General features: G+C 50.7%; 1 protein-coding gene across 1 annotated transcript in view; it reads right to left on the bottom strand.

The window, feature by feature from the left end:
- Positions 1-4,916: 4,916 nt before the first annotated feature.
- The window catches only part of STK32A (serine/threonine kinase 32A), a gene marked incomplete at both ends in the record, with an annotated part of 33,148 nt that continues 26,331 nt past the window's right edge, over positions 4,917-11,733 (bottom strand). Inside the window, 5 exons of the mRNA XM_082006136.1 lie at positions 4,917-5,007; positions 6,277-6,341; positions 6,695-6,823; positions 7,427-7,552; positions 10,012-10,128. Coding sequence (XP_081862262.1) covers positions 4,917-5,007; positions 6,277-6,341; positions 6,695-6,823; positions 7,427-7,552; positions 10,012-10,128 — 528 coding nt within the window. The remainder of the gene's footprint in view (positions 5,008-6,276; positions 6,342-6,694; positions 6,824-7,426; positions 7,553-10,011; positions 10,129-11,733) is intronic.

The raw sequence follows: 11,733 nt of genomic DNA, 5'->3' as shown, positions 1-11,733 counted from the left end.
ATGTCCCTGCTGAGGAGGAAACAAAATCCCTGTTCAAGCGAAGGAAGAAAAATGGTACATTGGTGTTTTAAGAAGGAAAAGCAAATAAACCTGTTCTGAAGAATCAATAAGCCTCAAGCCTTATGTTTCACAAATGCTACTGCTACCTAGCTTTAAAGATATTGCTTCATTTTGGTTTATGCATAGCCTTAAAATTCTGTTGTTGTTGTGAGTTCGGTCGGGCTGTGTTTTTACTTCCTTTTTGTATGCATGCCGCTCAGACAGGTCACTTGGTTCAGTGTGTTATTCGTGCTGGATGCGTGTGGGAAGCCACGGTGTGGGACAGCGGGGACAACCCAGCATGGGCGAACCAGCCAGGCAGGCAGAGTGGTGGGTGCTGGCCTGAGGTGTGGGGTGGGGTGGGCAGGTTCATGGGAGCTGGTAGGCACAGGTGGGTCTGTGTTGTGTTCACGTCCTTAGTTTCTACCCAGCACTCATCGGCATTTCACCACAAGGCCCATGGGGAAGCCCAAATCATCTCTGTAACGGCTGTCACAGCGCTGTGTGTAAGGAGTTTGACTACTTTGTACACTTTATTAAAAAAAAAAGGTGTTCCTTCAAACAACTCATGTTGCTTGTTGGCTTTTTTCTTCCTCAGGCTGCTGCTACTGGGCAGGGGTGGTGCGAAGCTGTGTCCCGAGCTGGGCAGCAGGGCTCCAGGAGGGGCTTTGGGTGGTGGTTGAGCTGGAGGAACTACAGCGCAGGGAACAGGCTGTCGGGTGGAAACCGCGTGGTGCTCACTGCTGTAGGTGTCAGGGTATTGGTGTAGCTTCTCAGGCAAAAAAAGCAAAGCTACCGGCAAAACAGCGTGTTGCAAGTGTTGTGAAAATCTGTTCAGTTTGTCCGGCCGGTCTCTGGCTGCAGCCTGACCTGACCAGCATGGGCTGTTGACGCCCCGCGAGAGCTGCGCCTGTCATCTGTGTGGTGGCAGAGATCAGCTCTGCACGCGCTGCCTGGGGCTGGTTGTCGGGTCTTCCCAGCCGGGGCTGACTTGGAGGCTGTTTTCTGTGGGCACCTGTGAGTTAAAATGCTCCCGTTCTATCAAGTGGTGTTTATCAAACTGAGGGTCAAAGCCTTCTAAAGCTTGCAAAGCAGGCAAAAAAAAACCTTGGTTGTTTTTTAAATTTTACAAAAATCAAATGTCAATTTAGGCTGTGCTAAATAAATAACTTTTTTTCTTCCTTAACTATTTGACCTTGAAATATTTATTTTTACATGCCTGCAACTCAGACAGGACAAGTTGTCCACACAGCAGTCCTTAAGGGGGCATGCCAGCATACTTATTCCAGGGGTGGAGAAGGCTATTCATACTTGGAAGTTTTGTGAAGTTCTGCTATCAAGTAATTTTTTCCTGTTTCAAAATTTTTCCCTGTTGCCTTGTAGTGATTAAGCTGAGACCGTGCCTCTGTTTACAGAGAAAGAGGGGAGAGATGGTTTTAGAAGCCTTTAGGGAATTTTTAAAGATGCGATCTTTTTACCATTTAAGTACTCGGGGGTTTTTTGGAGGTGTTTTGGTCAGCCAGTACAACAGTGTTTATGCAGCAACAGCTTTTTGCCCAGCAAGGAGCAGGGCTAGTTTCCTTGTCTGGGGCTCCAGATAAACACGTTTATGGTGCATGAACCTCTTCACTGCCCGCACCAGAGCGAGGCGGTTGTAGCCGTGCCCTGTGCAAGGGACAGCTCCCTCTCGCCCGCGCCTGGCCCCAGGCCCCGCGTAGGGCAAAGAACAGAGGATCGATGGAGAACGCGGCAGGGGCTCTGGCTAGCCTCCCAGGCAATGAGTCGTCTGAAGGCAGAGAGACGTGGAGACCCCTACCCCACTCAGCAGCCTTACTGCTAGAAAGCAGGGATGGCTGGGGAAGGGGAGAGCAAGAACACAGCGATACTCATTTGGGTGTGCTGTGACTTAGCAGCAGAGGGTGGCTTTCCCATTGCAATGATGCCCTTTGAGGACTCCAATAACACTTACTGGTGAACTAATTCCACTCCAGCTTTGCAGCCCCTCATACAGAAACCCCCACAGACATTCCTGGTCAGTTGTTTGCACGCTAGCAGCATACAGCGATGCTGCTGCCACCGGCTCCCCAGCCCCGCACACACACACTGTGCTGCAAGTGTGCCAAGAGCCTGACCTGAGCAAATAAAACCAGGCTACCAGGCACAGCATGTGGAAGAAGGTGGTACTGCAGTGCATCAATCCGTGCGCCTGTGGAGCACTTGCCAGCTGTGCAGAGCAAACCAAGCCATGCTGCACAGCGAGAGCTGCAGCCCTCAGTCCCTGCAGCCTTTGCCCAAAACTGGCTTCCCCTTACCCCGGCACCTTCATGTGATGGCAGGGAAGAAACTGCTATAGTAATCTAGAGCTGGAGGGGGCTGCTTACTGTTCCCATACAGAGGTGAAGGTACATACTGCCGTGGCACCACATCAGGAAGAGGATGCACAGTGCAAGTGAGAACAGGTCCCCTCTGCATCTGGAGAGGTGCTTGCATTGCTGTGCCAGCGTCCTCTCTGTACCCTACCTGTTAAAAAAGAGGTCAGGACCTACAACTGCATTTGGTGCCACTCATGTCCCTGTTAGAAATTACCGAAAAATAAGAGTCGGAAGGGTGAAAGCGGTGCAAAGCTGTCCCATGGGGGTTGGAGCCAGCAAGTACAGGTAGAGACAAACACCAGAGCTCTCTGAGCACAGAGGGAGCAGAGCGGGGGCTCCCCCAGCATTGCCCACCATGAACCAGACTGCTCAGAGAATTCATCCCCCAGAGGTGGTGGGAGAGGGCGTGGATGGGACCCTGGATGGGACCCTGTCAGTCCCATCGTGACCATGGTGGACTGCTCTGCTCGGCCTTTCTGCAGCACAGATGTGCTCTGCTGCATCCCCCAAGAGACACCGCCAGCACAGAGGGGAGACCCAGCCGTCTAACACAATCCACGGGACGGTTCATGAGCTGGTCTGAGCTGCGCTGCAGCAGTAGACCCACTCATACGGTGAGGACATTAGCCAGGGAGCAGCTGGCAGTAGGACACTCCACCACCACCATTGTAGGAGGGACCAGAAGGTGGAAGACATCTAACTAAAGCTTATTGTTAGGCACAAACTATGACTGAGCTGCTCAGTGCTGGGATGCCCACTACATGCCCCTGCAGAGGTGGAATAGGACGCTCTGATAAGTTGATTGGATGGGCGATCCTGGGCCTTTGATTCAGGCATGCTCAGGGGAAATAGAGATGTTCCTCTCCCAGCAATCACGAGGATGGCTGCTTGCCTGTGCACATGCATAAACTACACATTTCCCAAAGCAAACCAGCCAGCCATCCTCAGATCAATGAGAGCGGGATCATTCACGTGTCAGTCTACCAGAAGTGGCTATGCTATCTGCTTACAATCTGATTTTTTTTTCTGCATCAGTAATGGACTGAATCCACAGCTTCATAGGCAGAGGTTGTCTGAAAGTCTTCAGCCAGGGGAAAAAGCAGATTTAAACTAAGAGTCCAGTCAAGTCCTAGTTGGCTCTAGCGAGGAGGAAGACTCATTCTGCCTTGCCACGCAAGTGACCTCAGAAGTAATGTTGACTTTTGAGCATCTGGGAAGGAGCCTTTCATTTGCTGTTGGTTTTATTCAGATTTTTTTTTGAGTTGATCAGACTTAGCCAGAGAAAAAGAAAGGAAGGCACAGGGGATACAAAGAACACCTTTGGGCAAATGGGAGGCAAACAGTTCATTACGCATTCATTATATTGCTGAGAATAGGAAAAATGTCAAATAAGGAGGAGAAATACCAGGACTGCCAAAGCATTTAAATAACAGCATCACTCCCAGCATTACCATAACAGAGATGCTTTGGCCAATCTCAGTCTTGGCAAAGACTGCACCAGACGTACCACTGTTGCTGCAAACAGTAGCTGCTTAAATCAAGCATGATTTCAATGGTAGAGAGATTAAAAATACACATTCAAATTTATCTCTGATTTTGGAAGCCAAACCCCATCAGATTCGGTGAGCTGCAGCAGTTTAATGTGATGGTTAATGGGTTTTTCAGGCTGACCTGGAAAAGCGTCTGGATGCCGGTTATTCGCCACTGCCTGGTTGTCACCTCTGCATTTCCACGCCTGCCTGCACGCTCTGACCACCCACCAGCCAGCCCCACTCTGCGAGAAACAGGTACAGGGACCAGCATGGAGAGAGAGGGGAACGGACAGGAAACGTTTGCTGCCTCCTCCCAGCTAAGGGAGGAAATCATCGCCACTTCCAGCCCCCCGCGCCCACACTCACAGAATGTTCACAGAAGGCATCGGTAAGCAAAGGCCACCTTCGTCGCTATGTGCTGGTGGAGACCCTGCAGCTGAGAGCAGCCTCTTGCAGACAGAGTCATCAGCTTTGAGCCCGTGCAGGAGCCTCGACCGCCACAGAGCCTGGACCCACAGCGCCGTGGCAGACCACCACCAGGACTGATACTAGCAATGACACCTCTATGCACGCTCGACCCTCCGGTTACGCTGCCGGCAGTCACCTGGGAGGCAGCACCAAGGGCTGTGGTGCTGCCTAGCCAAACTAAAAGGGTGAATACTGAGTGTCGCATCCATTTTCACGTGGTCACATTCCTGCCACCAAGAGAGGCATAATAATAGGATCCGAGTCTAACTGGCTGTGGCAAATTGTGGAGGCAGCAGTTGCCTCTCCCCCCACACGCAGGGTCCGCCGGCTGTGGGGTGAAAGGCAGAGGGAGCGTGTGCCCCAGCTCCCGCCCGGCCACTCTGCTCTGGGCCGTCGGCAGTGTCCCGGCAGCAGCGCGTGAGTCCGGTGGCCCAGCTCCATGAAGGTGTGTGGGTGGGTGTGCACTGGCCCCATGAGGAAAGCTCCAGCAGGGGCTGTGCTGCTCTCAGAGCTGCTTGTTCTGGTTGTCTCCCTTGTATGCACCTCTGCTTTTTGCCAGTGTTGCGGTCTCCTGGGTGTCATGGTGGTGTCTCACCCTTAGGGAGAGAAAGGGACAGTCAAGCTGTGAGGGAAAACCCAGGCAGTGCCAACACCCACACAGTGCTGCAGCCGCCCAGGAGCATCCCGTTCCCCGGCATGAGCTGCCACTCGCCCTTCAGGGGCTGCAGCAAGCCCCCACAGTCCCAAGCCCCCGCAGTGCTGAGCCCCTGCAGCCCCGAGCCCCCACAGTGCTGAGCCCCTGCAGCCCCGAGCCCCCGCAGTGCTGAGCCCTCACAGCCCCGAGCCCCCGCAGTGCTGAGCCCTCACAGCCCCGAGCCCCCGCAGCCCTGAGCCCCCGCAGTGCTGAGCCCTCACAGCCCCAAGCCCCTGCAGCCCTGAGCCCCCGCAGCCCTGAGCCCCCGCAGTGCTGAGCCCCCACAGCGCTGAGCCCCCACAGCCCCGAGCCCCCGCAGCCCTGAGCCCCCGCAGTGCTGAGCCCTCACAGCCCCAAGCCCCCGCAGCCCTGAGCCCCCGCAGCCCCGAGCCCCTGCAGCCCTGAGCCCCCGCAGTGCTGAGCCCTCACAGCCCCGAGCCCCCGCAGCCCTGAGCCCCCACAGTGCTGAGCCCCTGCAGCCCCGAGCCCCCACAGTGCTGAGCCCCTGCAGCCCCGAGCCCCCGCAGTGCTGAGCCCTCACAGCCCCGAGCCCCCGCAGCCCTGAGCCCCCGCAGTGCTGAGCCCTCACAGCCCCGAGCCCCCGCAGCCCTGAGCCCCCGCAGTGCTGAGCCCCTGCAGCACCAAGCCCCCGCAGCCCTGAGCCCTCACAGCCCCGAGCCCCCGCAGCCCTGAGCCCTCACAGCCCCGAGCCCCCGCAGCCCTGAGCCCCCGCAGTGCTGAGCCCTCACAGCCCCGAGCCCCCGCAGCCCTGAGCCCCCGCAGTGCTGAGCCCCTGCAGCCCCGAGCCCCCACAGTGCTGAGCCCCTGCAGCACCAAGCCCCCGCAGCCCTGAGCCCTCACAGCCCCGAGCCCCCGCAGCCCTGAGCCCCCGCAGCCCCGAGCCCCTGCAGTAACAATCTGCCTGCACAAACAGGGCGATTAATTAATGCCGTTCGTGGCTGTGGGCCCAGCCCTCCACCTCAAGAGCAGAAATGCTGCGTCGGTCCCGGCAGATGACAGATCACCCAGCACTCCCCAGAACATGCTCTCCTCGCCTACCTTGTTAGTAGCCCCTTAAATCTCCATCTGCAGCATTTGCCAAGATGCCCAAAACCCAAGTCTGCCAAAGGACAGAGTCTCTGATGCTGCCTCGGTATCAGCACTTACTTACTTTTCTCTGTTGAAAACAATAAAGTCCCTCTGGAGCGTCTCTAGGTGCTTTTGAAGGTGGCAGGCCTTTCACGTTCGAATAGAAAAATAAATAAGAGATGGGCAATAAATTCACAGCTGACACAGAAAGACATCAGAAGGACAATTTCAAGGAAATACAGAGATATCTTTAGGAATAGAGCATCTCTAGCGCTGCAGTGGGGAAAATGGCATTAAGACTCTCCTCTCGTACAAAACTGGTGTGTGTACATGCTGCCTTCCACCAAGGGAAGATGCAGAAGAGTCTTGGGAATAAAGCTGGTCACAAGGGAAAAAATGGTCTGTTTAAACAGTCTGCTGTGGTCTTGCTAGATGGCAATCAGCTTTTTTTGAAAATGAGAGACTTCCTTGACCACATGCTCGTACTCGCCTGCTCTCACCTGGGAGGAACTGCTTTTGCTGCTATCTTTCTCCTTCTTAGCCAAGCGCTTTTTTTTCTTGTGAAGAGGTTTGGATTCTAGGATCATTTCTTCCAGTTCAAAGGTCGGGTCACAGTTCAGTCTGCCTTTCTGGAGGGGAGAGAGGTGGCCTTAATTGATCAGAGCCTGTCTTGAAGAGTCTCTCGCAAATTGGACTGCATCTGGGAGCTGAATTTTGTAAAAGAATAAACTAATTCCAACTGCACACACAGCCAGAACACCTGCTGGACTTCTTACATATTTTATCAATTCCCTCAGCCAGAGGACATTGTCAAGGCATGGCAATTGCTCTTTTTGTGCTCACTGCTTCTGCTCAGCCCTTTGGCTGCTCAGAAAGGTGGTTCAGTGCAGGAAGGCTCACAAGCACGGTCGGCGTGCGTTTCATCTAGCATGCCACAGACAGTCCAGAGCATGTGAGACCAGCCCTGCATTCAGAAATTCTCGGAATATTATCAACAGAGCAGGTCAATTTGGGGGCACCCACACTTTGCAGTCATCCCCCATTATTCTTTATTACAACCACAGGAAAGTGAAAATTTTGCCCTTGCCTCTCTTTTCCCCTGTCCTTATGACATCTGATGCTCTTGTGGAAATTTGTGGAAGTTCCCACATTCTGCTGCCAGGCGCGAGGGCAAACTGCAGTGTGCAACGCTTGGGCACATTGAGAACCTTTTTAAAATCCAATTGCCTTACCGTGGGAATGAATTCTGGCATTATCCTTTTCTGGAGAACAGCATCCCAGTTCACATCTGACAGGTACGGAAAGCCCTGGACATCTTTCAGCTGAGAAAAACGCTTCTCGGGGTTTGGCTCAAGCAACTGCAGGAAGAGTTAAATGGAAGAGGTGAGAAAGTTCGATCCTGAGGTGTGAAATCAGAGAGTAAGTACACACAGATCTGTCTGTGGCAGTTTACACCAGGTGATGGCTGGGGCAGGGAAACCAGTCAGACTTTCGAGCATGTATCTGTCAGTAGCCGCTTTTTGAGAAGGGGCCGGGTTTGCCTGTGGTGGGTAGGACAGTCAGAGGGAGCCGGGGAATGCGCCTAGGGCTGCGGTGACGGCGTGCAGTGCCAGAGCCCTGGGGACGGAGCTCCAGGACAGCTTTGCCCGTCATTGCTAAGCGCAAGGCCAAGGCAGGTTTCCAGTTTGTGCTGGACCACGGGCTCGGCCATGCCCCCCCGTGACAAGGAGCAGCTGCTGGGGACACCCTGTCCCCTGCCTCCATCTCTGGGGCTCAGGGAGGCGTCCTGGGGACACCCCGCGGAGCGCAGCGCCCGCTGCAGCGCCGAGGGCCAGCCGCCCCGCTCCCGCGCCATCCACCATCCACGTGGGTCGGACGCGCCGCTGGACACGCAGCAAGCGTGGCACCCTGCATTAACACCCGCACTTCGGGCGGGTGCCTGCCCTCCGTTGCTCTGGCTCGGATTTCCTTCACCAGCGTGTGAGAGGGGCTCACAACCTTTAAATCTGTTTATTCTCATTTTTATGAACAGCTTTTATCCCCATTTTAGAAGCAGGCGATGAGGCAGCACAGTGATATTAAGCGATTTGTCCAAGGGTAAAAGTAAGTGTTTGTTTCAGAACGGGGAGTTCAGCTCATGCCTTTGTGTTCCAAATTCAATACCATATCAGCAAAACATCCCTTGTTTTCTCACCATAGTAATGGAATATTCATAAGTATAATTCCAGTGTGAAATGATGGATTCACACTGCTTATTTTCAGCATTTGTTAATGTTGTTGTAGGAATTACTTGTGTGGAAGGAAATGATTGAGGTTTGTCTCCGAAGCTCAAGGATCCGCTGCATAAACTCCTGATGGTATACACTCCAAAAATCGAGCAGGGAAACCAGACGACACAAACCCTCTGGAAAAGGGTGGATAAGGTGACTCCCTCGGCCCTCCATCTCATGCTGGCATGCAGCTGGGCGTGAGCAGCGAGCGCTGCGCAAGTGTGCGGTACACAGAGACATCCCCCACGATTCCGTTCCTTCTGTGGAGCTCTGCACTCCAGTCCTCACGTGAGCAGCGCGGCTCCACTATGAGTAATTTGTCTTGGACGTTAATAAATACAACAATTCACAGGAGACGTTTGAGCCAGGACAGAACCACAGCTGGCCTCATATACAATGCATCTGGCTGTTAAACTAGATGCAAAAGGGCACTTGGAAATTTAAATGTGTGACATACATTGCATTATTTATTCACAAGGGAGCCTATATGGCTTGTGGCATGTTGTGGTCCAAGGAAAAACTTCCAGCATAACAACACAGAGGACATCTGTAGTAAATATCCCTGTATTACTGGATTAGGATTAATGAAATATTAGCTCAATTTAATTTTAGGCAAATGGAGTTACTCTTCAGTTTTGCTTTTGGAAAATATGCCATGATTCTGTCTCAGAAAAGAATTGATGTCTCATTGTCAAAAAGTTTGAGAGTATTTCATTAGGGAGAACAAAATACTCCTACATACTATTTGGAACAAAAAACAGATGAAAGCTACATTAAGTACTACTTTATTGCCTACACTTACTTGAAAATTAGAAAACTATTTACATACTTTCCAAAATTTTCAGCTAATGCTGTTATGGAGGGTTCAGTATTTCAGCTTTGCTGCCATCATATGTAAACAGTGTCTGACACTGTCAAGCAATAGTTTTGTTTATTAAAGATACGGCTTCACTTCAAATATGATTTCAGCTTCATAATTATTCCAATAATGATTCTGAAGCAATTTTGATAACAGCTTTATTAAAAAATAATTACGGTGGTGCATAAACCTCATGGCATCAAAGGATTTCAATAGTATCAGCACTCCTTGCAAATCTCTTCATTACTGGGAAAAACGTTTTTTAAAAACAAATTTTTTTTTGCCGAATTTATTGACACATATATTTATACTTCTAAGTTACGTTACTGCAGAGAGACAAAGTTACAGGAGAATCTCTGGAAGCAAAGACTGCATATGTCCTTAGAAGAGAAGCCTTAGCGGCAGCCGTGCTTGCCAGCACAAACTTCATCCCCGTGGCTCCAGGACGCAGTACTGCTGCTGGCTGTCACAGTAGTGTGGCCACACCATTAGAAGCTGGGTGTTTATCACACGGTACTGTCTGAAGGCCGCTAACACCGGTCACAATTTGCAACGAATCCCCACAATTTGCTGCAAAGGCCACAAAGCACGATGGAAGGACTCGCCTGTCTTCAGCAGGCGCCCGGACACAGCACATCCCAGCCCCTAAGCCGTGCGCTCCCTCACCTTCCCCGGCGGCTGCCCTCACCTTTTTGATTAGCGACACCATCTCTGCGGACCAAGCAGCAGGGTACATCACTGTAGCCGTCTTGAACACGTGAGCGATCTCATTCGTGGAAGTGTTGGAGCGAATATGATACGGCCTCTGTGAAAAATGTCACCAGGAAAGCATTTTAATTTATCTATTTTTTCAGACTCCTTGGGAAATCTTTTTAGAGCAAAGCAGCTCCAAACAAAGTCTCTTTGTACATTCCCTAAGCCTCCCCTTGAAAGCCTCTCCCTGTGTGACTGCAGCTCGGTTGAAATAAACAAAATAATCATGTCAGCAGGAACAATAATAATAATATAATAAAATAGCAATAATAATAATAATAATAATAATAATAATAATAATAATAATAATAATAATAATAATAATAATAATAGCTAGATATTTAAACAGCATGACAAATAGGAGGCAAAGCCCAACAGTTAGAGTCATTAGCCAGACTGTGTTTGCCTGGCCTTTCCAATATTGGTACCTTAAAGGGCTAGGAGGAAGGATGTTCTATACGCAATGTTACGGTTAGAGCACTTCCAACAGCCCCCGTAAAATGTGCCACAGTTTTCAGTTCTTCACTCATGCTGGTGACGACACAGGTGAGAAGGAGCAGGATTCTCCCACCTACCAAACCAGCTGAAAACGTGCTGCCCCGGGGCGGGCGACGAGCGCTACCGGTGCCACCCCGGGGACCCGCTCTAAGGTGATGGGCAAAATACGGCGGGTGCAGGTAAGTAGCCACCTCCACGTTTAACTCCCAGCTACAACAACACTACTGCCTTACTTCAACAGAGAATTTACAACGGTAGAGTGGTTCCATTTTGAATGAGTTTTGATTCCCAGATTTTTACGGTATTTCAGGGGGGTACGGGAATTAAAAGTACATTTGAAAAACAGTATCTATAAATTGTGAGATCGAATGAGGTGCATTGTGCTTAACGGGTACCGACACTAGGTGGACCTCAAGGTATCCCTTCCCCCATGCCGTAACCACCACTGGTGCCACCATCTTGTCATGGCTGTGCCATCAGTTTTGAACACCTAACAGCATTTCTGCTCCCACCTTTGGAAACAGTGCCATCATGTCAGAAGTCAGTATGTGATGAACTGTCCTGCAATTCATTTAGCACTACAAATGGAAGACTCAAATATTATATTAATATGTTTACAGGGGGCACGTGGCTTCCGTTACCCAACCGGTCAGACAGCCAAGTCCCCTTAGTGTGTACTAACTTCATCACTCAATCTGAGATACTCAAATGCATTTAAAAATCTGTTCTTTGAAATATATTCATCAAAACATTTTTTTAGGCATTCTGCAAAGATTGATGATAGAGTTTCTTTAAAAAGTGTTTTGCATACTTGTACTGAAAGAAGCTTCCTAGCCTTACAAGATTTTAAACAACCTTTTGCTTAGAATAATGTAATTTAAACCATTTTGTCCCACTTTTTTTACATAACACTTCCAAACCAATCATCTAAGTGTCTGTCTACAAGGCCCCTGACCTTACCTGAGTTAGTAGCAGAACCCTGACATGACAGGCAGGGATTGTGCTTTATTAATAATTTACACATTGTTGTTTGCTTTTGCTGAAACTGCTCAATCTTATTACAAGAGCAATGAGGTTTTTTTTCAAGCTTTCTTCTTTTCCTTGCAGGATGTGAGCTCAGAGTAAATTACATTGCAGCCCAAACTTCAGTTGTCACTCA

This window comes from Phaethon aethereus (genome assembly GCF_964289735.1).
Source record: "Phaethon aethereus genome assembly, chromosome: 14".
NCBI classification, from domain to species: domain Eukaryota; kingdom Metazoa; phylum Chordata; class Aves; order Phaethontiformes; family Phaethontidae; genus Phaethon; species Phaethon aethereus.
Note: the sequence above shows the minus strand (reverse complement) of the source record. Positions and strands in the feature narration are given on the sequence as shown.